This window comes from Anolis sagrei, chromosome 5 (genome assembly GCF_037176765.1).
Source record: "Anolis sagrei isolate rAnoSag1 chromosome 5, rAnoSag1.mat, whole genome shotgun sequence".
NCBI classification, from domain to species: Eukaryota; Metazoa; Chordata; class Lepidosauria; order Squamata; family Dactyloidae; genus Anolis; species Anolis sagrei.
The window spans coordinates 115,506,084-115,533,301 of record NC_090025.1 but is presented as its reverse complement, the minus strand read 5'-3'; the positions used below and the strand labels follow the sequence as shown (position 1 = coordinate 115,533,301).

The 27,218-nt window shown below is 38.7% G+C and overlaps 1 protein-coding gene across 13 annotated transcripts in view; it reads right to left on the bottom strand.

Moving 5' to 3' along the window:
- Positions 1-7,106: 7,106 nt before the first annotated feature.
- PCDH7 (protocadherin 7) overlaps positions 7,107-27,218 on the bottom strand; it is a 453,309-nt gene continuing 433,197 nt past the window's right edge. For 8 of the 13 annotated variants that reach the window (XM_060777841.2, XM_060777843.2, XM_067469001.1 and 5 more), the window contains one exon: positions 7,107-11,604. In XM_060777841.2, the coding sequence (XP_060633824.2) occupies positions 11,225-11,604 (380 nt within the window). In that variant the 3' untranslated portion in view covers positions 7,107-11,224. The remainder of the gene's footprint in view (positions 11,605-27,218) is intronic. The other 5 variants (XM_060777850.2, XM_060777847.2, XM_060777848.2 and 2 more) reach the window with 2 other exon arrangements.

Here is a 27,218-nt window from a genome sequence, read left to right as displayed (position 1 = left end):
CCTCATTAATAACTTCAAAAAACTGAATACTTAATAGTGACATTGATATAATGCAAGTATGAGAAGTGGAAAATATGGAGTGAACAAAAATTTGAAAACAGATAGTCAGTGAGCCCAGAGTCTATAATTTAATGAGGTAACACACAAGTCAGTAAAAGAAAAACTGCAATTAATTCTTCATTTTTCAGTAAAAATGGATTGTATTGGCATTTGAAGTGATTAAGTGGGTTTCAAATGAATTAATCTAAAGCAAAAATTGCAAGTACAGCATGTCTGATGTTCTTATAAGCTCTAATTGTTCATTTATTCAGTTTACTTTTCATCAAATATTGCAGTTTATATTGTGGAGTGTAATGAAACTGTTTGTAAGAGTTAAAGGTTTAGCTTTGGGCTCCTATGGCCAGCGGTGATGGGTAATGTAGTTTAACAACATTTGCCCTTTGTTTTGTCATACTAATTGGTCATTCAGTCATTCAGAGATTGGAGCTACATCTTTTGCATACCAGAAATGTGCTCATCATTTTCAACAGAAATGTATTTGCTTTGCTTTGTTGTTGCTATTCAGCTCCTAGGTTATGGCCAGTGAGACAAAAAGTTGAATTGCAGCCATAATATGCTTTATTGGATGGAGCACAGGGCCAGCAAATGCATTTGGATTCCACCTCAGATTGCGTGATCTGATTGTAGTTGAAATATCTGGGAAAGTGGGCCCTCCATTGCATGGTCTCATACCAACTCTGTTTGGAGAGAGCCGGAGCCTCTGCCATAGCTTAGTCATTCACCTGAGGGGTAATGACCTAGATTTGTTGAAAGGCAAGGCTCTGATTGTGCATGCCATTCATGATCCAAAGATCATACATCACAACTGGCCAGGTGTTGCTCCAAATGTGGTTTGCTACCTTGCCTTGGCAAATATGGTGTGGTGAAGGAAACTATTGATATATAGATAGAGCATGGAGAAAACTGAATCAAAATCGTTTGGAATACCTCAATGAAAAAGGTTGGGCTATGTTTTGCCACATCTGCAGATAGCTTTCTGAAAGCATGAGCTTCTACAGAGATTGTGATATTTACTTACCATATGCAGGTAATATGCTTTTTCTGGGAGGAGGGCCCTTTTGATGGATAGGGGCTAAACAAAAGGAGACTTTTCTTGGGACAAGCCTAAGAATTGGACCTTCATTTTAATCATAAAACTGTGGTGAGAGATTCTCCAGTTGTTTTTCCAGATTCAGGCTGGCCAGGGAGCAATCCAGCTTTTGAGTTCTTCTTGAGGCTTATGCGTTGCACCCAGGGGAAACTGGGAAGGTCTGAGAAACAACACTTACCTCAACTGCTCTTACACTACCCTTCTCCCCCTTTTTTCCTCAGCTGTCTTGTGTTGAATATTAAACAGGTCTATAATTAAATAAAGTAGCCAATTTTCAACCTAATCTCTGCACATGTTGTCATTGTTTCCACTGATGGTCAGCAAAATAATGAACTAGGTCTTCCATGTAGCAATTTCCACAAATGTAAAGTATGTTGCTTGCAGGAATGTGGTGATATCTACTAGCCACAAAATTAGATGGCATCAGTTTGAATCTTAATCCCATAAGGGCCTTCCTCCATAATGAAAGACAAGAGCAGGGGAACACTTTGGAGTCTGCTAATTTTTTAAAGTCTCCCAGAAGTAACCTGCAATCTGAATTTTGCCATCTATGTGGCAAAAGATACAAGAATTTATACATTTTCTGTGGGATGTGAAAAGCACTAGAAAGGGTGATTTGATTATAAAAATGACAAGAAAGAAAGAATGAAATACCATTTCCTCCTCCCACCCCATCCCACTTTGCCCATCAGTGCATCCACCCACCCATCCCTTCATCCTCTGATAATTATTGTTCAATTAAAAAAATTAAGGAAAAGTCAGTGAAGGGACTGAATGTTAAATGTAGGCTGAGCCACTGTGAAGAAATCTGGTTGACCTATTTTCCATTATTGACATTTCTAGTTGGACTGGAAAAGTCAAAAGAAGTCTGACACTTTCTGTAGTTTCTGAATGTATATACTCTTTGATATCTATATTGGTTTTTATTTATCTGGTATAGTTTTGTGCCCCCATTGCATTTATGTTAGCAGTTTCCAGAAATATATCTCCACATCTGGAATTATCTCTGCTTCTGTAATGTGCTAATTAATCTTATTCTCTCTCTTGTGATGATGTTATGATTCACTGAGTTGGGTCAATGGAGACTTTCATGCTGAAGGCTATGGATTGGTTGCACTGCTTTTTCTTTGTCTTCCTGACCCAACAGTGACATCCAGCTGTGTAGGCAGCTTGCTGGATCACAGTTAGTACATTTTCCTTGCTTTCACACTGATCATCCCTTCCAAAAGACATTTGTGAAGTTTTCTCAGCTTTTACTTTATTCTGTTCCACTAACAAATACCCGTCTAGTGAAAGGCCTCTATATCTGATTTTCCACTCACTTGGGGAGAAGAATATTTTTATTCAACATCTTCTGCCATGGGATGTGAAAATGTAAATGGTCAATGCCTTGTAAACATAAGCAAAGAATCTGAAAGTTGTCCAAATTACCAATAAACATGTGTTATAGCTGATATGAAAGTGAACATGGATACAATTTTTGCAAAAAAATAATATCAGAATTCATTTTTTTCAAATGCTTTCACATTTAACTTCCAGATTTTGATCTTTAAAGAACTTAGAAATCACACCCACCCCACGCAAAAAAACAACAACAATCCTATAACATGAAGTTCATTAACAAATGTTGGACAATGTTTGTACAGAACTTTCTACATGGAATATTTCTGTACTTTTCTGCCAATAAACACCAGCCCTTCTTCAACAGCAGGAAATGCATATGTAAAGAATAATGTATGTGTTATTATGAAGTTAGGACTTCCAGAGGTAAAGTACACATTTTGATTAGTAGGGATAAATGTAGCCCCTGGCATCCTATACAATCACTGTGTACAGGTTGAGCATCACTTATCTGGAGTTCCAAAAATCCCATGCATTAGAGATTGCTTCTCAGGTGGAGTGGGTGGGAACATCATGCAGCCCCCTCCCCAGTTAGCATAGGCATTGTCTTCTGCTAATCACAGTGGCTGCTTATTGATAGCAGGACTTCCCAGTCCTTGCGAAGTGGAGACTGGGGAGGAAATTTGCCTCCTCCCCTGGAGAAGAGGCTGGGAAAATAGATCCAGCCAGGATCTCTCCCCTGGAGAAGAGGCTGGGAAAATAGATCTATTTTCCAGAGGGGGAGGAGCTCCAAGGCAGCTCCTTCCCCCTCTAGCCTCATTCAAAAGAAGATTTCGACCCACCCTCCCGCCACTAACAGTATAATTTCAGGTCGCTGAAAGGAGCTGGGTAGGAATTTTTTCCCTCCTAAAGTATAGGAGGGGTTTTTTTTGCCTCCCCTATACTGTAAATAGGCAGATTGGGAGTGGTGGGGTGATTAAATAGGCCATAGGCAGATTTTGAGGACAATGACATCTTTTGGTGTACACCCAATGCATCCTTACATAGGCCAAGAGTAGAAACCCTCATCGGTGGGTCTTTGGGCCTAGAGGGGGGCGTATACAAATGGCCTGAAACTGGAGACCCTGAATTCAATTCCTTGGGACAGAGTATTCCATTGGTTTCCCTGCAGAGGTTATCCTGGATTAATTTACCTAGAGGCCTGGTGTTTTTGCCCAATATCAGCCGAGGGGTAGGTCGGGAGGAACACTACCTCGGCTTCAGCCCTCACCAAATTATTGTCATGTTAGTAAGAATGGTTCATGTTGGTAAATTTTAAATAGGTAACATTAATAAAGTTGCCATTAGTTTACTCCAATACTTATGTCTGTGTCTCTTCTTCCGGGGGTTGGAAGGCAACTAGACTTTAGGGGATTTTCACGGTCCCTATGTATCCCCTGAACTAAAGGTTGCATGACAATCTTAAATATGCAGTAATTATGAAAGCTTAAATGGAAATTACATATTTATAATTGCCCAACAAGAATCTGGGAGTCCTATGTTTGTCAGCTTTAGTTGCCGTTGCTCTTTCAGAAGGTAGCAACAATGCAGTAGCTTGCAGGGAAATCTATTTTCCTCATTTCCAATTTCATTTTGAGATACTCTTGCTATCACATCATTGTGACTTGGTGTTGAATGGGAAATCAAGTCCTGCTGGCTTTCTTTTTTAAAAAGACCTGATTCTGGTGAAAGTGCAATTTGAAAGGGTGGTTTGTTGATGTGGCTTTTGGTTTCTACTTTGGAATGCAATTAAGAGAACTATCATGATGACTCTTTTTGACAATGTATGAGTACAGTTACAGGAAATAAATATTGGGAACTTTTCCCCAATAAATATGTGGGAATTTACTCAATAAATGCATTTTGTATAATATCCAATCAGTTCCACTAATCTGTTTCCTATTGCAAAATATTACCAGGTTTCTAATCTGGCATGCAGTTGAAATACAGAAAAGAATAAAATGAAATATAGGAGCATTAAACAGCATTTAGACCAGTCTTAAACTGGCTTTTGAAAGCCTGTTGGGATGGTGAATAGTAAATACTTAGATGTTATACTATTAGTGGTGGGTGGGTGGGTCAACATCTTCCTGCCAAATGAAGAACCAAGAGGCAGGCTGTTACCAGTTTAGCCCCACCCCCTGAAATTAGCTCTGGCTAGATCTATTTTGCCTTCTCCCTTCTGGAAGGAGGTGGCAAAGCCACTGCCCCCCCCCCCAACTGCACGCACGTGGGGGGAGTTGATTTGTTGAACAACAAAGTGTTGGACAGCCCTTGCAGTCTCTTTCTATGCCCACTTTTTATCAGCTGGGTCAGAAACTTGGTAATTAATTAAGAAGTTGCAGAATAGTAGGACTCACTAGAGCTGGTGCTTATATTGGAAAGGAGAACCAGCAGCAAATCTCAGTTAAAGCCACTGCAGTGTGGGGTAGCAAGGCGACCATTTAAAGAACACTGACCAGCTGTTGACAGGAAGATGGAAAGCAGATATTGCCAGTCAGGAGAAGAGTTGCAAGAGTTGCCTTTAGATTTGAGTACTGGAGAAGTGAAGACTTGAGCAACAGTTGGACTGAGGCCATCTTTGTATGTGGTTTGGTCTGCTTCCTGAGTCTCCAACACACTCAACCTATTTTTGCTTGTGCTCCTTATCCTGCAACCACTTGCCAAGGCCTGTTTCCTGAATCCACCTGCTGAAGGTTGTGCAGCTACAACCATTTTTCTTGATTAAATACTTTTCATTTCAATCTTATAATAAAGTTCTTCTTTATTATAAGGTCATACAATATACCCTTTCCCATGAAGGATACAGTCTCTTCACAAAGGTCCATCTTTCAGATCTTACCTTTATCATGAATCCAGTATCATGAATCTGTCCACAGTTGCTCTCTTGAAGCTCTCTTGAAGCTAGTCATCCCCACAACATGTACACTGTGCTAACAAACATACTAAAAGACCATATAGGGCCATATTACTGAGTTAAAATGCTTTGCAAGTACCAAGACATTGCTGAACTGCAGTCTCTAAGATCTAATGAAATAAAATACCATGAAACTCTGCATGGATTGATCTATACAATGTTGTGCAACTGAATGACACTTTAATGAATAAAGACACAAATGAATGCAAAATCATGCATGAACATCTCATGTACATCTGAATGTGTGTGCAGATCCAACCTTAACCTGAATGTGGATTACTACATTATAAAATATCCAGCTACTTCTAACTTTGATATGTCCTCAAGACTCTGCCAGCTTAAAAGTCAATGTGAGGAAAAAATACTGAGATCTCCAGCTTTTAGACTACTGCAATCAATAGGACAGAAACAGAAAATATATATTTTTGTTGTGACCAGGTGATCTAGGTATAAACATGTACAAAATTCAATAAATGGTGTTCTGGAAAAGCTTTAGCAGTAGTACATTCTGTAGAGATGAAAAGTTGAGAAAAAAATCAGGATACATTCCCTAACCTTAAGTGTGTACTGTATAACCACTTGCCAGGTGTATAAATTATTTATTTATACCTCTTTTTTCTCTCCACAAGGAGACTTAAAGTGGCTTACATGAAAAGCATTTCAATACAATTTAAAATCTACAAATATACAAACATTAAAACAGAATTAAATATCAGTGGTACTTTAAAATTCAGGTAAAACCATAAAAAACATATTTTAAAAAATAACAGTACTCCCTGACTTGATCATCAAAAGGCCTGCATGAATGAAAAAAGGTTTTAACCTGCCACCAGAAGTATAGCAGGGAGGGGGGCATTCTGGATTTCCTGGGCAGGGAGTTCCAGAGTTGAGGGGCAGCCACCGAGAAGGCCCTCCCCTCCCCCAGCTGAGCTTGAGATGGTGGTAGGACTGAGAGAAGAACCTCTCCTAAAGATCTCAGGATTGAGGCAGAGTCATACAAGAATATGTGATCAGCCAAATACCCTGGACCTGAGCTGTTTTGAGTTTTAAAGGTCATAACCCCCTTTGAATTGTCCTCAGAAACAAACTGGCAGCTAGTGGAGTTGCTTCAACAACAGGGAGGTTGTCCACTCTCTGTAGCCAGCCCGAGTTAGCAACCTAGCTGCAGCTCTTTGGACCAGATAAAGTTTCCAAGCACTCTTCAAAGGCAGCTCCATGTAATGCACATTACAGGAAACCAGATGGGATGTAACTAAGGAATGTACCACTGGCTTCTCAAGGCACAGTTGGTGCACAAGTTTCAATTGTGCAAAGGCCCTCTGGGTCACCTCTAACACTTCTAGGTTCTGTGCTGAGTCCAGGAGGACCCCCAAACTGCAGGCTTGTGTTTTCAGGGGGTGTATGACCCCATCAAGCACAGGCTGGATCCCTATTTCCTGATCTGCCTTCCAATTGACCAGGAGCACCTCTGTCTGGACTGAATTAATGTGTATAATGTTCAACTAAAAAAAAAAGTATGTGTTGCTGAAGTTAAAAAAATGACTATAGGAGATTAATGAATCCATATAAGCATCACATTGTCTGTATTCCAGATCTATTTTACATGTTGATCTCTTTTGCAATCTTCTGTGTTATTCTCAGAAAACATACAATGGGAAGTCATTTGAACATGTTATATTTTAATTTGCAGAGACAAAAATGACAAGCAATTTATTTACATAAAACTGTACAAAAGCAAATTAAATTATGCAAAATCTTTCATAAATAGAGGTGGACTAGCGTTGAATACATTTTTGCCATGTTTCTTTTTTTAGCATAGTTGCGTGCATAGTGACTCATAATAAACAATGATAAGTTGTTCTCTGCTTCACTATCAACATCCAAGTTGCAGAACAATAGTCAATGATTAATATTACAAACAGATCGTAACCACACTGAATGTAAGTGCTTCAAAATTCAGGAAAAGAAATGTCTGAAAGTGTACCCCAGGTAGCTGGAAAATGATGCCTTCTTCCAAGTATAATGCTCTTCAAGCAACTGCCCCAACTTAAATGTTGGGATTAGGTTCATCTCTACCATGGTCCATCTCCTCTCATTCAGCACTTAAGGAAACAATGGATCTTTATCACTGATGGAACATAAGCAAAACTGTCCCCATCTTCAATTCTCCAATGCCAAAGAAGTCTTTTAGTGATGGCTGTATTTATGGTAGTTTCATTTTACCTCGCTCTCTCCATTTTCCTACATTTCTGCTTTCCTATAGGACAACTTCCCAGGGTAGTCTTTCAGCCAAGCACCTTCAATCTCTCATTTGAGTTTTCTCCCCACAGAAAAATAACATCTACCTTGTTTTCTAAAACTCAGGCAGCAGGCCAGTCAGAAATTATATTGACTAAATATTAGCATATCTGGAGGTTGGAATGAGCATTAGAGTTTAGACAGTAGTTAATACGGACATTTTCTAATTCATATAAAGTTACATAAGTAATGCGGCAATCTATAAATGTGTCCAATGTAAAATGCATGCAGAGCTCCTTAGAGTTCCTTCTGAAATTAAAAAAGCAAACAAATAATATTGGACTCTGGTGTATGAAATAAAAGCAAAATGGTTGCTAATAGCATTTTTTAAAAACCCAATAAATCATCAATTTCTCTGCTAAACAGACTTATAACATCTTGCCACAGAGATGTATATGATCACACTTTTTCAGTTAGCAAATGCCCCAGCCCAAAACCATGTCTTTTTTCCTCCCTCCCCTCATTTTTTAAAAATTATGATTCATATTTAAGACTGGTCCATTATCTGAGTTTGGTAGAAGGCATTTTTAAATATATCATTTTTTCATTTCTCAGAAAATAAACATGGTTAAATATACAGGTTCAAAAAGGTGGGAATAGCCCATTAATTTTCGGTGTCCAACCCCAACCACCATTTTTACCATAACAACAGGTATAAAAGGCACAGTTGCATATTTTGCATTCACGCTAAAATTTTTCATTTCATTTTATTGTTTTTTTTATAAAAGCACTCTATATAAGGAGTGTCACCAGATTGAACTAATTTTAAAACAAACAAACAAACAAAAACACACAAAAATATATTTGTGTCTCATGCTGGGTCATAAGAAGCAATTGACTATGTTTTGATGGCTAGATTTTACTAGAATTACCTCAAATACATACAAGTACACTGTATTTTCTGTTATTCTTTTGTGCCCATCTTAGTTCTATGAGTAAATTAAATAAATCACTCAAGTATATGATTTCTCTTCATAGAGTACACAAAATTGGGAGTAGTGGCTGATCCAGTTAATCCTGAAGGCCTTCTTTGACCTGTATTGGCTTTCTAGAAAAAGAGGTTTTAAAAGAGAAATAATTCTTTTAGATTTCTCTTATTTAGTGGCTCTCAACTGTATATTCAGTGTATTAGGATTTAAAAATAAATAAAGCTCTGCTGACCACTGGAGTTATGCAATTGTGTTCTCCACTGAAACCTGCAAGAAATGTATAAACTTTTATGTAAATATATTGAGAAACATTTTACCCCCAAACAGATACCTTAATGTTATATAAATACAGTAACTCATTAGGTCAGTCATCTTATAAAATCATAATTTGCATCTCTGATTTTTTTTAAAAAAAGATGCATTAGCATGATAAATCATTTCTCTTTGTAACTGTTTTCTCCTTCAAATATGTTTCCATTTTTTACTGCTACACACAAACTAAAAGCCAAATGAAACAGAAATTGGAGGAAGATGCACAATGAAAAAGGGCACTTTGCTATTAAGAATTCAAAAGTCAAAAGCTGTGGTGAGTTTGTACCAGTCAATCAGCCCATAATTTTCAGACTGTTTAACAATATATTCTACGTAAATTTTAAAGCAAGAAACTACCCAAGCTATCTTGTCACTACATTTTACTAGAACCACCTAGTCATGCTTTAATGCCAAGTTAAACAACCAGAGGGGCTGGCTTCTCTTTGCACCCTTTCTCAAGCTGTCCCCACTGCATTGAACGATTGTCAGTTTCATTTGAATGTCCATGCTCAGCCATTCTTTATTACTATTTCATTTTCAATACAGAACTACCCCAGATTCTACACACTCTGTTACTTTTTATTGCACAAAATATATCTGGTTCATTTTCTCATCCACATCATATAGTGCAAACTATGAGAACTGTCACAAGCTCAGAACTCTGCACCATCATGATCAGGTCTGGATTCTTTGTAACTTGTCACAAACAAAACTATTTTGCACAGAGCATGTTGGCGGTGACAACAGTGAAGACTACTGGCCACCTTGAGTCTCAACATTGGTTTTGTATTGCACAGGAGTCAGCTTAAATGCACTTGTGTTTTAAGAAAACCTGCATAATACCTTTGCCAAAAGCAAATGATTAACCTGGAACGCTGGTAACCCAAGGGTTGGTATCCACTTTCAGCAAAGATGGCGTCATACTTGACTTGAAGCATGTTCTTCCCACTGCCTTCATTGCACTCTTCTTTCAGATTCCCCTCTCAACATGTCTTGGAGCTCATCAATACAGCTTCCGGGATGAATTTGAAACCTTCTAAGAAAAATATAATCTAGAACTGTAGCTTATGATGTTATAATGCTGTTACCAGCAAGTGCCTTTTATCAGTTCCATTGGGCACTCAACTAAAATCCATTTGGAAAACAACTACATTGTCTGGGCTTGCCGCATAAACTGCTGTGCAAATGCATGTGGAAAAATATGCTTATGTGTTTGTGCGTGTCTGTGTCATTTTTTTATAAGCCAAGACCAATAAGTAATTCCCCTGATCCATAGCAGTATGTTCTTTGGCCTTTTAATCACTATGGTCATCCAAGCTAAAAGTTGGTCTGGAAAAAAATGACACCAGTTTAGCAATTGATCCTTAGTATGTGATGATATATACCATCATACTATTTGTTATGCAAAAAATGGTGATGGGGGGAGGGGGATGAAGGAACGGATAGAGAAAGAGGAGATGGAAAAGAATGATAGAAAGAGGACAAGAAAGATAGCAGTTGTTCTATGGATGAAAAATTAACCCACAGTTCAGGATTATAGAGAACATGTCCTAATTTGGAATATAATTTCAGGCTGAATATGTTTTCTGTTGTTTCCAGCCACAGGACAATATAAAAGTGTTCTTCCAAAAAAAAAAAAAAAGATGCTCTTTAAAAAATGTCCCTCTAGTTATTTATGTTTCTATGGTTTCTGAAGGCTTATCTTTGATGGGAACCAGCAATATTCAGATGAATTCTTGGGGAGTTGACTATATATGTTCACATACATATTTAAGAATTTTATTTTTCCCTCTGACCTGTTATTCCCAACAAGCCAGATGACCACCAAATGAGAATTGAAGTGGCTTAAACAATGCTTTAGCAGTGGGGAGGGGGGTAACAACAGTTTCTGAGGTTCTTTTGTTTTGTTTTGTTTTTCCATGTCAGATGTGTTACCTTGAAAGGAATTTACAACCAGAAATTTAGGAAAATTAAAGATTGGTGAGCAGGGAATTAGGCATGCAGGAGCAACAATGGTTTCTACATTGTACAGTAGAGTCAGGCAGACAGGATACGTAAATGCCTGGCACGGAGGCAGAAGTGGCAGGCCAAGCTTTTGTCTCTTTGGTAGCCCCCTTTCCGATAGACTTCCCTTTATTCTATGTTTTGTTTTTGAGTTTAAATTGTTTTGATTTATAGGTTTTTGCCTTTTGTCCCCCTTTAATATACGAGAGAACATTGTTGTCATTTCTTCAGAGCCTAAAGGTAAACTTCTCTTCTAGTTAAAGTATTGACGGGAGATGGCTTGTATTCCCCTGTCTGTGTGAGGGGAATATCCTCAGGATTGGCTTCCTCACTTTTGCTGAAACTGGCTGGACTGAAGGTCTCATAGGATGAGGTCAACTTTTTGTTAAGGAGGTTTCTGTTGCGGTCACCCATCAGGGAGGCTTCTCCATTGGCCAGCTTCTCTTGACTGCCCCGTTCATCAACAGGCATGAAAGTGGAGAGTTTTGGCTGGCTTTTCGGCTTTCGTTCAGGTGAGGTGCGGACAGGCATCCAGCAAGAATCTGAATGGCCGTACTCATCACATTCCCGAGTACACTTCCCAGTCAGGGCGACATCTGGTAAAGGTCTTGAATCTGCAAGCAAAAAAACAGCAATAGTTTTAGGACTGGATTGTAGCCAACCAAAATGAAACAACAATATTTTCACAGGTTGACTTTGCATTAGCAAACTAGTTTTCTTTTGTTGTACACATATCTCTGTGATATCTTCCTAGTGCAGTCAAAATTCATTTGTCTTTAAAAAAAAAAACCCTTCAGATTTTATATTCCAGAAAGATATTCTACATCATGGGGAGCTAATGGATTACATGTGGGAATAGTGTCCTAGTCCATACCTCACCGATGATCTATGTTAATTTAATATTTCAATTTGGTCATGATTTTGAGACAAATTAGGCTCCTGAACAGCTTGCTTCAGAAATCTTTTGATTTATGTGTTGTTATTTTGAGCAGAAAGGCTTAAGTGAGAAGCACCGCCTCATTTGAACCATGAGCCAGCCACCAGGGTGTGTCCAGTAATGACAAGGCACCTGAACTATTGTATCCTTAATTTTTCTCACACACCCTTGGAATACAGAATTGGGTTAGGATATACTTATGGCATCAAGGAGAGATAAAGTCAAATAATTTAAGGAATGGGACAAATGCACAATGCAAAACTTTTCTCTAAAATTTTGATGCTTCTTGAATATCAACAAACTAATCTGGAAATATTGTAGATGTCTACTTCTAACTTGGGAGTAGTTCTTTTTCATGGCTTACCCTGATCAACAAGAAGATCAACCAGCACAATTAATGCACCACCCAGGCGAACATAATACATAATAGCAGTGCAGCTGAAGTTGATATTGTAAGGCCAAATGCTATGCTATGGTATAAGAAATTTCATCAATTAAGAACAAGATCCATATAGACCTGTCTTAAGTCAATGCCAACACTATTAAAACAATTAAATGCACAGAGCTTTACAAAGTTGCAAATTGATTAGATATGATGCATTAAAACACACACAATAAAAATGGTTAGGAGCACTCAAGCAATGACAATGATTTGCATTTTTATTTTTTTTAAAAAGCAAACACTATGTGTTTATGTAAGCATCTGGTTTTAAGTACTGATTAGTGTTTGCAAATGTAATGTACAGTAAATATGTAGGCTTCATCCACAAGCCTATTGTCTGTCTGAATTTTTGTGGCATTCAACTGCCTTTCTTAATGTTATGGTTGCATAGTAGCACTATGAAGTTTTAGTGATCTGTCCATTAAACCCAGACCTGCTAAATTAATTTATATATGGATCAATCAATTTAAACACCTTTTATTAGCTAAAATGGCTATTTAATACATAGCAACCCAGTTTGAAGTTAGGATTTGTTTGCTTGCTTATTTTAAACATAAATAGTTCCAAAAGCATTTGGCACAAAAAAGAAATTAGTGTCATACTAATTGTTACTACCATCTAGTGAAGAATTCATAAAGTAATAAGGTTAGCATTTGCACCATTTATTGATTGACTGAATGTATCTGGCTTGGAGTAGCTATAATAGTTAGGCCAGCAAGTGCTAATTCTCAATTCCTCATACACAGGAAGAAATGCTTCTTCTTTGTGAGACAGATCATTTATAAGCAAAATCAGGAAGCTTTTATTTTCAAAACAGTTTTATTTATATGCTAATGTATGTAGATTTAAATTTATTGCAACTAATTTGATTAATCAATTTATATTTATTTCAATGACTGACAGTCCTAATTGGAAATTATTTAGAAATGAGTACTAATTTAGATTCATGTTGTTCCTTTAACTTACTGGTATAAAAATTGTATGTGTTGTTATATTCCATTTCCAACATAAACCTTAAGGTGCTTCATTTTAGCTGTCTTTCTATTTCTCTTAGAAGAGCACTTCGTTATATGTTGAATTTATTTCACTAAATTTGGAAAATTCCTCTCCCCTTGTATCACGCACATATTTCCTTTTTTTGTTACATGGCTCATCCACAGGCAGAAACAGATTGCACAAAATTGTACCTTCGATAATGAACCATATATTCTTTCCACAAGATTAGGTTTGAATGAAAATGGGTTCAAAACATTATTAAAGAAATGATCCAATCATCTAGCATTGTCATGCTACAATTCCCAGATCAATGGCTATTGCCTAGGGTTACTGGGAGCTGATGCCAAACAACTAGAGACTAAGGACCTCTTTGCATAGCCCTTTCAGGCTGTGCCATTTCACCAGCAGTCACTGGCAAAAGGGAAGGTCTGTTGGGTGAGTTGTGGAGCCCTCTATGCCCTCCCTCTTTCTCCCATCATACGATGGGGATGGGACAGGCACCCTTTCGCTGTCCCCACCAGATGGGAGAAAAGGCGGCAATGCACATTGCCCCACCACCCTTCCTCTCATCATATGGGGACAAGGGGATGAAAGTGTGGGTATCTCTGCCAGAGCTACTCAAAACACACTTTCCTCCCCATGGTGGTGGAGGAAGTGCCTTTTGGGAGGAATGTGATGGGACTTGCCATGTGTCATCTAATGGCACTCAGGAGGCCCCGTCCAAGCCACAAATAAAAGCAGCAAAATGGGACTATTTTGCCCCGTGTGAAGAGGTTCTAAATGTTGGAAACAACTTCCACTATATATTGTTAATAAGTCTGGACATGTATGGGTTGTGACTTCCATTTAATTCCAGTGATCTAAAGTAAGGCATTGCATGCACTTAGTGATTCCATTTACACTAAAATAAATAGCCAGCAAGTCAGAAAGATCTTGCTGAAGACAACTGCACCAGTTGAATGTGGGATTATCAATCCCACAATGGATAATACTTGCTTCATCTTGTTCATAGCTCAAATTTGGGTAATAATGGCTAAACAGCCATATCTGATCATGGCTGATGTGAAAGCAGCAATGTGCATGCAGATGAAGCAATCACATTGGGCTGGGATGCTTTTGGTGTGTGTGTGTGGGGGGGGGGGGGGTTGTGATAGTTAACCCCAAGTACACTTTGTGAAGAAAAATGTTGACCTGAAATCTGACCTAAACTAAGCTCTATTGAGGCATAGGCCCAACCATAGCAGCATTACAGTGAACTAAATCAATTAATATTTTGAACAGTGTTGTCATGCAGCCAATTTTACATCAAGTGTTGAGAACTAGCAACAGGAAACCAGGAGCTGAAATTGGTCCTCCAGAGGAACAAGAATCCCACTACATTACTAACTGCCAACTTCAAAAAAAATGTACATGAAACAAAAGATTACATTCCGGTTATGGAATGCTCTGACAACATACAATAGAGAACTTAATATGACATATGTCCATATTTTCAAGTATAATTAAGTAATATTTTGCTGTACTGAGATGGGGAACATGTAACCCTACAGATTTTGAATGAGAGCCAGCTCAAAACATTATTTTTTTTCCTGAGACACAATCATGTCTCTTTATATGCCACAAATTAATCTATAGTTGAATCTTATTGACAAAAGTACAGCATCCACTACTGCATCTGGGGGAGAAAGCAGTCATGTGGTGCACACAACAGTATTTGTGCCATGCTTCTCAACATTTAGTCCAGGTAAATGCCAGCCATATTTCAGACTTTAACTCTTAATAGTGCTAACAAACAAAGACAGCAGTGGGGCATGTTGTGGGATATAGTTCGGTAAGGAAGTCCAAATTCTTTACACTTCTACTTGATCAAACCGAAGAGAAGAGAAAGATGCCAGGTTAGGCCTTAGTTTAATGCATCTGTATATGTGTCATGACTTTTATTTTATTCTATCTTTGCTGTTGCTTCAAGGGATGGGGGAGGGGTTTGCTAAATTCTTTAGAATTCAGATTTTTCACTCAGACTCTAACAGCTTTGTTCTTCTTTCTCAGTGAGGATAACAGATATATTGACATTTGTCAGCTCATCTTGACTGTGGCTGGGGAGCAGTGCACAGCATGCAGAGAACATAATAGGAAAGCACTGCTGTTCATCATGGTAAACCTGGAATTACTTTCCAACTCTCCAAAGGTAAAAAGCAGGGATAATAATTTATTACTCTAGCACACATGATGCTCTTTGATTTTTAAGCAGGCAAATCCTCTTAGAATTTTTTAAAACGAACAAGGCAAAATACTTCCCTGCCATTGTTTCCTTCTTAATAAGTTCTGTGATGTAGTCTATAATTCATTTTCTTATAATGTCAATTTAGAAAAATCAGGGTGACTGTGGTTACTATTACTGGCATTACTACCACCAGAAGAACTGTTTTAAGTATTTCATGAAATATTAGTCCTATATAAATTATCTGCTGCTAAGACTTCAAGACCATTCAAATAGCCACACACAAAGATTTTACAGCTGTCCCTGAAAGGAGAACCTCTGGAATAGTATTCTATTCATTGGGGAACCTGATATCAAAAACAAGCAAACAAACAAATAAACAAAGACCTAAGTATAATGACCTTTTCACACAGCTGCCAGAATCGTTTCATGTTGTCAAGGGTGGGGAACCCAGCACCCCACGCTCCACATTGCCTGACTCCAGTAAAGGGTGATCCCATGGGGGGAAGTGTCATCATGCAGCTTCCTTCCATGGTTTCTTATGACAACACAGGAAGCCTCCTGTGTTGCCGCAGTGGCAGCATACACTGGGCACTGCCCTACTTCACTCCACAGGCATCATTTGATGGGAGCCGACGGGCTCCATGGATGACCTAGTCTAACCGGCATATGCCGCCAATTTTAACCATTTGTGATGAAATCTTAAGTACATAAATGCGTACACTCTGCAGACATACAGGTTTGAGACCAACATAGAGTTCTTGGGTGTTGACCTCTGTTTTTTTTTTAATTGGGGACAATAAGAAAACAGTGAGTGCAATTTTGCCATAGTAAGCTGACAACAACAAAAGTCATATTAGCTATCAGGAAAGGAAAGTGGTATAGTGATAGTAAATGACAGCGCTTCCATCACTGTGAAGAAGTATGAATCAAAATAAGAAGACAAAAAAACAAACCACCTGTGCCTAAGGAAACCTATATTTCTAACAAGATGCATGGGTTTCAGCCCTTATCTTGGAAGATTTGTTGTTCAAGTTCACACTTGGCTCGTTAGTCTGTCATCTTCTGGTTTTTACAAATTCTAGGTTCATTTTTCTTTTTCCCTCAAAGTTCTATGAACTAATTTGCAAGAGAGGGAGTTCAAAGCTATCCTTACGGGCTACAGTTCTCTCCTCAGTTATAATTCATCCCTTCAAAATATTGCAGTTGTATTTCAGGATTCACCTCATCTATATTTAGGTCCAGAGACAGCAAAAAGACTTAACTGTGTGATTAGTTTCATGGATCCAAGCTGAGGCTGAGTTGCCCAATTCTAGAGGGAGCAAATTTGGGGTAAAGCATTTTGTAAGGGAAATTGATTGACAGGGCTACAAATGCTGTTGTAGACATTTAAAGATTGGGAGAGAAAGTGAGCCAGGGGAAAGCGATGGAGATCATTTAATTATACTTCCTGCAAAAAACAATACCCAGAGTTGCTGTTCCACAACAATGCTTAAGATCCAACATTTGGTTCCAAGATAAGAAGAAAACCCATCCGCATCCATAGTAAGCTATTCTATTTATGTGGCAACCACAATTAATGTGGTTCCCTGTGATTTCTGAAATGGGAAGTGTCATCATGCAATGTATAAAATAGATAAGTTTGAGTTGGAATTACTAGATCTTAGGGTGTTTACAGATTATGAAACTTACTATGCAATCTCAGTCATGGAATATTTTTGAGAGAGGTACTGACTTGATTTGGAACTCTACTTTGATGCCATTCTTCCCTCTCTCCCACCAGAAATATGATAAAGAAGAACATATTATTGAACAGCTGTAAAAAAAAAATTGGCAGGTAATACTAGAAGCCATCTGTATGGTAGTGCTTTGATTTATTGTAAAATAAAATAGTGTATATTGTGTCCATATGGGCCCAGGTTTGGGTTCCAATTAAACAATTCTTAGGGCACTTCCAGACAGTGTTAAAATGTGAGTTTAAAGACTGAAGCAAAATATTTCGGGAGCTGACAGGAAGTCATACCTGTCAGTTCCTGGAAATGGTCCTCTGCCATTCTCACTCCTTTCTTTGAGCAAGATCAAGATGGAGGGTGGAAAGTGGATATCTGACAGAAGTTTTTTAAACAAAATTCATTGGACTTCTTATGCACACATGTGGAGATCCCAATGTACACACAAGCAGATTTCTTATTTCTATCTTCACACAACTCTTAATTCAAGCTCTGTTTAATATTATAAGAAAAAAAAGGAATGGTTGCAGAGAATTCTAATTGCTCTCTGATTCTGCTTCCCTTTAGCCAGCTGTATGTCCATAGCTCCATTTTTTGACAGCCCAATCAGCTGTTTCGGATTTTTAAAATATTAACGTGTGCTGGAGCAGTCCACACAAGGAGATGGGAAAGAAGTCATGTGTTTTGCATGGCTGCAGGGATATACAGTAATGAGAAGGTATGCATTTTTGGGGTGGAACTGGGTTTTAAGTGCACCTTTTAAACACATGCTATTCAGCTGTTAACCTGATTCTGCCCACACTTTCCCTAAATGTTATATTGCCCCCCCCCCTTTTCCCAGTTACTTCCGAGTTTTTCTGCTTGTGTAGAAGGGTCCTTAGTTCTACCAGACCTTCTATTGCAACCCTACCTCCTGTCTAGAAACTTCTACTTCATTTTCTTATTTTTATTGCTGTTTGATCATGTCAATAGAATGTACAGAAATATTATTAAATAAATTTGGACTGTATTACTTTAGAATGATAGTGCCCATGTCTGTTTTTTTTTTTAAAAAAAGAATGTTCCTCAGTTAGAAAGTTCAGAGCATGGAGTAAGCTACTACATGAGAAAAAGGACTGCCTTTCTGTTTGATGCATTAGCTTATTAAAGAGGGAGAGATTATTCAAGTGATTTGAAAGTAAATTAGTATTTAAGTGTGTTACAGTATTGAAGGCCATTTCCATGCAACCAGTACAATGGCATATCTTAGTTTCCAGAGACATGTTCACTCTTAAATTAATGCAATACACTTTCCATTGTTCATGTTCCTAATTCAATTCTGAATTCTTAATGATGCTTAGGATTAGATTTCATGCAATCTACCCATCCAAACCAGTTTCATCTTCTAGGTAATTAAATCTACCCCTTCTGATTACCAGTTCTAATTGAAGAAATGCAAATCACTATAGATGTACAGAGTGGCTTCCTTACTACTGCTCAAACCAACCACAGTAAAATTACTGAGAGTTTAGCCTTTATTCTCAACAAACAGTGAATAGCCAACCATTTTTTCCAGCCCATTCAACCTATAAACCTGACTGCACCACATATTTTATAATCAAAGAAATTTCCACCTGAAAGTAACATTGTTTCTCTGCAGCCTCCGGCACCACATCTAATCTCATTCTTATGCATGAAATGCACATGTTTTTTGTCCTAATAAAGAAATCATTTCCAAATGTAGACACTTCATTGGAGACCACACTGCTAGCTGACAAGCTTAATTGGATAAGATGTTTCACTGTGCCTGTCAGCAGTCACCAAAGCATCAAGAAAATGAAACATTGCAGTCTTTGTTACTGACCCCAAAATTTAAATAAACACATTTAAATACTGGTGATTAGCAAAAAACACATTTTTCTATAATCACTAAATTTGCAAAACAGATAGACTATAGGGATAGGTCTAATTGGTTCATCAGTATTTTTTTTTTATCAAGACTGCTCTGTTTTAACCCTCAAAACACCTCCTTATTGATTCATGTAGTTAATAGATAATAGTGTATTAACTGAGTTTGCAGTAGCTCACATTACACATATTTTCATATCCATGAGGATTTACATAGAACATTCTCAAATGTGTTCTGACAAGGTGGCTTTTGACATCCTGCTTGATTTTCAGTTGTAACTAAGGTAGTCAATTCCATTTTGGGCCTATGGAAACATTTGTCTTGGGTAATATCTGACCTTTGACTTTTGGATGAGTGTTGGGCATAAGTATCCTAATGCTCTGCATTTCCACAGTTGTTGGCTCATTATCTGGCTGAGTGGTAGCTACTAATTAACAGCAGTAGGAAACCTTAGACATTCTGCTACAAAAACAAGGGGAGACAATATCTGTTGACATGCATGAAGTACACAATAACTCAAATATATTAAGCAGAACAAAGGAAATAAAAAAGCTTATGAATCTGATGGCAATGTGGCCAGCAGGAGTGTGCATTTTTCTTTGTCTTCATAATTTGGATAAAATTCGTTAAATTCATACTAATGAGGCGATATTCAATATGTGGGCATATCTTTGTGCTGGGAAGAAATGCCTAAATGGATAGCTTTTGGGGGTCCCTTCCAACTCAACAAAGGAAGCATATTAATTAGTTGAAGAGTTTGGATTGTGCCCTTCTGCCTGGAAGAAGGAGGTTGGTCTAGATCAGGGTTCCTCAAACTTTTTAAACAGAGGGCCAGGTCACAACCCCTCAAACTGTTGGAGGGCCGGATTATAATTTGAAAAAAAACACATGAATGAATTCCTATGCACACTGCACGTATATTATTTGTAGTGCAAAAAAAAAAACAACAAAAAAAACACAAACAACCCCACTTAAAAACAATACAATAACTAAAATGAAGAACAATTTTAACAAATATAAACTTATTAGTATTTCAATGGGAAGTGTGGGCCTGCTTTTGGCTGATGAGATAATATGTTTGTTGTTGGTGGTGGTGGTGCTTTCAAGTCATTTCAGGCTTAGGTTGATTCTGAGCGAGGGCCGGGTAAATGACCTTGGAGGGCCATATTCGGCCCTCGGGCCTTAGTTTGAGGACCGCTGGTCTAGATGATCCTTGATGGTGTTTTCACTATGAATTTTGTTCCTGGGTTATAAATATCAGTTCCTAATTGGTTCTATCATACAAATGTGGGGAAGGTTTATTAACTTTGTCTTTGTGGAAAGGAAATCGTGCTATAACACACATTTAACTATAATATCTTGTTGCATCTCTACCAATTTAATGACGTTTGTGCCACAAAAACAAAGTTCCTAGAGTAGAACACTACTTTCAGAGTAAGACCTACATAGGTAAATAAGAAATAACACTTTCAATCAAGGAATTGATTTTCTTTATTATTAAAAAAAATGTTGTCTAAACAGCCATTAAGCTACTCTTGCCCTATTTTTCAGGACCCTAACACTGAACTAAGAAGATTTCATTTGGGCTCAGAGCCCACAGTTTAAGAAGCAGTTGAGTTAGGACCTCATCACATAGATGTTCTTGATGTGGGGAATCCGTAAGGTAGCAGAACAAATCATGGGGCAGCGGGGTGAATCCATTTTCTAGAACTCTTCATCACCTGCTTGCCCATTACACACTGGAAGATGTATCTTTCTGGCTTGCTTTCACGCTCTACCCAGAATTATCAGTCCAAACATGGGCAGTCTCCGGTGTTCAAAGATTCCTGTCCTAGAACAGTTTGCCAACACAGCCAGCATGGAGTCTTGCTGGAAGTAGCTGTGTGTCATTGATTCTGGATGATGTGATTTTAATAATTGTTTTAATATTGCTACTGATTTTTGGTTTTAATATATATGTCTATTTTTTTACTGTATGTATGAATGTATGTGTAAAGCATCAAATTGCTGCCTTTTTGTAAGGTCACTTTTGGGGGTGAGAAGTGTGGGATATGAATGTAGTAAATAAATAAAATAATAAATGTGATGGGATCAGGTGGGATCCATGCTCGCTGTGTTGGTGAACTGTTCTAGGACAGGGAAATTTGACAATGTGATGAGGTCCTTAGAGCAAGTTAGAATACACTCTACCTCCTGACTTACTGAGAGTTCAGCGTAAAAACCTGAGACCTAGGAATAAGCTCTTGAAATGTCACAGAAGGTAGCTTATAGCCATGCCATAAAGCATCAATCACTGAAAATGACATTTAACTAATAAACCCTCTCCACCAAATTTATCAAATGAGGAATGCACACACTTTTCAAGATTGTGCTCTCATTCTGAAATTCTTCACCTTTGTGCTGAGGACTGAAGAAGAGAGGCCAGTCCCTAAGATAGGGGAATCCACCACATTGCTGCTGGCATTGCTTACAACTCTTCTTTCCTTCTCCCTGCAGATCACAGACAACCAGTCCTTCTTGCCAAATGCACAAGACTACCATTTTGTTTTCTGGCTAACATTTCCATTTAGTAAGGAAACACTATAAGGGTTTTTTTTTAATGTATCTGGGAGAAATAATATTCACAGATCTGTCCACCTCTACAGTATGTGCTATCCATATGCAAGATCCCAGACTTCTGAATATGAAAAGAAAATCAGATTTTCACAGTTTTTCAGAAGGCAGTGAAATATAGCTTTATCTTTTCCATTCAGAACAAACAATAGTAAGCTGAAGAGGCTAACTGCCTAAATGAGAAACAAATGTATATAGCAATATAGAAAACATTTTGCAATTATCGAGTGCTTTGCTTGTTGTCTTCTTTTTAATTAATGGGAATAAGATAATTGTAAAATCTAGGAACAACCACTCTTCTTGGAAAATACACAGAATGTTAAATCAAGTCCTTTAGGCTGTATTTCTCACCAGTGAGCCAGATGGAAATAGAACTGCATCTGCCCCCATTCCCCAGCTCACTTTGCTCTATTGCAATTACGTGAGCCGGCTGATATCATTTCTTTTCTGTTTCTCATTATGGCTTTGCATAGCAGCATGCAAATGAACATGGCTGTTTATATGCACGCACATGTTTATGCAATTGCTGGATGCCTTTAGCTTTCAGCCCAGAATGATTGTCTGTTATCAGTAAAGCATGGCACCTAACACATGGAGGAGATTGTCAAGTTCATATTAAGCTACACATACTGGCAGAATATTTATAAGCTCCCCGACACAAGCAGAAGACTAAAACAAATTACACACCTAACAACTCTATTGCATCAGCACTGGCTGCATCAGATGCCAGCGTTTCCTCACCTTTCTCTCAACTCCACACATTAAAATAGAACAGAACAAACAGTGCATACATCTTGATTTCAAGCAGCATAGTAATCCTACTAACCAAGATCTTAGTATTGTAAGAATTAAAAGTGAAAATGAAGGGAGAAAAAACAGCCAAAGCAACCAACCGGAGATTCTTACAAATCACAAAGATTTGGGGATTCTGAAATACATCAACATATCAATGGAGCAGATTATGGCCTCTTTTCCAGATCTTGTTCAGATACCTGTGCATATTCAGCTCCCATTATCCACAGCCAGAATTATGGAGCATATGAAGAATGGCAGTTGCCCATCCCTGCAATAAACATATGCTGAGATCTGCTTGACAACATGAAAAGTACAGTTCAGCTTTTAAAATCTATTTGTTATGAGACATGCTTCGAGGGACATATTAGGATATTTGAGAAAGGATATAATAGCAACAGTGCAACTCTCTTGGAAATCCGTGTTTCTTAATTGCAGGAATGTAGTGCCTAGCACCCAGTTACCACCATAGCATTACTGTTAAAAGCCAAGGCACTATTAAAATGCTTAAACATGTCTGAAAGCATTCACAACTTCTTTCCTAGCACCTCAGGCAAAACACGGTTAACCGGCAACTGAACATATCTCAAGAAGCATTTCCTGCCCCAAGGCTTGGACCGCTGTCATTCTGAATGTGGCATTATCATGTATGGGAGAGATAGTGCATGCCAGCTCTGAAACAGTCTTGCTGAATAAAGGCAAACACAAATCTGTTACTAGAGCCATATAAACTGCATGGCCGTCAAAGGCTTCTGCTTCGAAAACATAAGGAAAAAGATTGTAACTACAAAGGGCCAGCCTCAGAAGGGGCAGGAGCTAGAATGGTGTGAGAGTTTCTATATATAAACAGTCAAGATAATGGGAAGTCTCTGATTAATTAAAAACTGCTTTAAATATGATATTTACATAAGAGTATATTGGGAAGTCAATGTATAGAAGGGGATAGAAGGGGAAAAGCTGGCATTCTTATGGCATTCTGTAGCACTCCCAGGCATGTAGCCGGGGGGGGGGGGGGGGGGGTTGAGGGGCTTCAGCCCCCCCCCCCGAAATTCTCATGGTGGTTTGTGAAAAGGCCTTACTGGTGCATTATTTAAACTGTTATGTTTATTCATATCATGATCTGATCACCATACTCAATATATCCCATATGCATGGGGGTATTGGGGTAACGATACAAAAGTTTTGCTAGGGTAGACCCTCTTTCACTCACTCAGCCCCCCCAAAAACAAACTCACCCCCCCCCCCCCCCCGCCCAATTGAAATCCTGGCTATGGGCCTGCTCCCAAAGGTTTCCCATTAGACTTGGATGAAGGGTTAGAAGGGTTAGAAGGCATGATCATCAAGTTTGCGGACGAGACCAAATTGGGAGGGATAGCCAATAATCCAGAGGACAGGAGCAGGATTCAAAACGATCTTGACAGATTAGAGAGATGGGCCAAAACTAACAAAATGAAGTTCAACAGTGACAAATGCAAGATACTCCACTTAGGCAGAAAAATCAAAATGCAAAGATACAGAATGGGGGACGCCTGGCTCGAGAGCAGTACATGTGAAAAAGATCTTGGTGTCCTCGTGGAAAAGTTAAACATGAGCCAACAATGTGATGTGGCAGCAAAAAAAGCCAATGGGATTTTGGCCTGCATCAATAGGAGCATAGTGTCTAGATCTAGGGAAGTAATGCAACCCCTCTATTCCGCTTTAGTTAGACCACACCTGGAATATTGTGTCCAATTCTGGGCACCACAATTCAAGAGAGATATTGACAAGCTGGAATGTGTCCAGAGGAGGGCGACTAAAATGATCAAGGGTCTGGAGAACAAGCCCTATGAGGAGTGGCTTAAGGAGCTGGGCATGTTTAGCCTGAAGAAGAGAAGGCTGAGAGGAGATATGATAGCCATGTATAAATATGTGAGAGGAAGCCACAGGGAGGAGGAAGCAAGCTTGTTTTCTGCTTCCCTTGAGACTAGGACGCGGAACAATGGCTCCAAACTACAAGAGAGGAGATTCCATCTGAACATGAGGAAGAACTTCCTGACTATGAGAGCCATTCAGCAGTGGAACTCTCTGCCCCAGAGTTTGGTGGAGGCTCCTTCTTTGGAAGCTTTTAAACAGAGGCTGGATTGCCATCTGTCAGGGGTGATTTGAATGCAATATTCCTGCTTCTTGGCAGGGGGTTGGACTGGATGGCCTATGAGGTCTCTTCCAACTCTTTGATTCTATGATTTTATGACACATTTTGTAAGGAGGCGAACTGCCATTCAGAAAAGTAGGTGATGGTTTAAAGGGCCTCATCAGATGGGCCGCAGAAATTGCCATGCATTATGGTGAATGCCTAGCTTTCCCCCTACCTCATCCAATGGGCGAAGCATCCACTGGCTTCCCCTCATTGACTCCAAGTGAACACAGAAAGCCTCCTGTGTTGGCACTGCAGTTGCATGTTCCAGTTATTTTATAGTTTTATGTCAGAGCCACGCTGGAAGTAGTTCTATGTTATGGGATAGGAGCCAGTGGGTTCTGTCGTAAAACTATAAAGGAACCAGCTGCTGAAAAGTACCCCATCTGATGAGGTTGCAAAACTAGAAATGAAGTAATGAGGTACTTTTAAGCAGTCATACTGAAAGTGCACAAACTACTAATTTGCTTCAAGTCCAGTACCAGAGGTATACATTGAATGTTGACCTTTATTGCTCTCCATAACCTGGAAGAAAAATTCCTTAGAAGGTGTATCTCTCTTTATATAAAAACCTTCACAACAATCACATTCATTAAGACATTCCAGTTTAAGAATCTTCATGGTAGAAAGCAGCTAGTTGTGGAGTTATCTTTGAGGAGGCAATTTACATGTCACTTATATATCTGTTTCATGGAGCTGCGATGCAAATATACATGAGCTGCAGAGATAAGCTGCAGTAGTGCCCTTATTCTTGGCCACTGTTTGATTCTCTCCACAGTGAGTGTCCACAGAGGCAATTTACACTCATCTCAGATTTGTATTGCATACTGTGCACTCTGTGTGATGTTCACATTACAGTTTTGCATGACACAATGCATCATTAGGTGGTGCTTTCCACCTTTATATAACTTAAGTTGTCAACACAACTTAAGCAGGGCTGTGCGAAATATTTTCTCAAGTATCTCCTGCTTGTGAGATTTGTAGCTTGGTGGTGCACCAACGCTATCTGGCAAAGAAGGCTAAAGATATTATAAAGTCCCATGATTCCATAACATTGAGCTATAGCAGTTAAAGCAGTGTTAATTATTAATTCTACAATATAAGGTAAAGGTAATGTCAAGGTTTCCCTTGACATTAAGTCTAGTTGAATCTTACTCTGAAGGGTGGTGCTCATCTCCAGATCTAAGCTGAAGAGCCGGTGTTGTCCATAGACATCTTCTAGGTCATGTGGCCAGCTTGACTGCATGGAGCACTGTTACCTTTCCGTCGGAGCAGTATCTATTGATCTACTCACATTTACATGTTTTCAAACTGTTAGGTTGACAGAAGCTGGGGCTAATGATGGGAGTTCACCCTGCTCTGTGGATTCAAACTGCTGACTTTTCAGTTAGCGAGTTCTGCAGCTCAGCAGTTTAACCAGCAGTGCCACCATGGACCCACATACAGTGTAGATCAGGGTTCCTCAAACTAAGGCCCGAGGGCTGACTATGGCCCTCCAAGGTCCTTTACCTGGCCCTCGCTCAGGATCAACCTAAGTCTGAAATGACTTGAAAACACACAACAGCAACAATCCTATCTCATCAGCCAAAAGCAGGCCCACACTTCCCACTGAAATATATTAGTTAAAATTGTTCTTCATTTTATTGTTTCAAGTGTTTTTTGCACTACAAATAAGATATGTGTAGTGTGCATAGGAATTCATTCATACTTTTTTCAAATTATAATCCAGCCCTCCAACAGTTTGCAGGACTGTGACCTGGCCCTCTGTTTAAAAAGTTTGAAGACCCCTAGTGAAGATGTACCCAATATCTGCTTAGTGTGAAAAGAGCTTCTCCATCAGTCTAAAATTGTGACAAAAATCTGGAAAGAGAACTGTAAAAGATTCTTATACAGGGATACATTGCTTATAAGGATAATATATAATTCAACCAATAATAACTTTCATGACCTTCCCTTGAGGCCCAAGGATTCCCAAGTAGATCTGTCTGATGTATTTTTTTTTCTACTTTTTAAACCACTTATTTGCTTCCTTTGAAAGTTCCTTCAATGCCTTTCCTGGCAGGATCCTCAAAATGTTTTCAAATTTTGCCTCAGGTCAAATTTTCAAGCAACTATAATTGTAAACCCTTTTCTACTGGGAGCCGTGGTTAAGCCATCTGCAGTCCACTATGGGTTGCAGAGCATGTCTTTTAAGAGCAGCTGTTTAATCCACAGTAAGTAATCATAATGAGCTTTTGGCTCATGTTTCCTGTTTTGCTAAAAGGACATTTCAAAAAAGCAATCAGGTTTAAACGTGTCTCCCATTGGGCACTACTGTTAGAAGTCCAGTTATAACATCATTGGAAAGCCCCATGAATCTTATCATTAAATGATAAACTGAACAAATTGCCTCATCAAAGAACTGGAAGAAAAAAGAGAGGGGAATGCAAAGAGTCA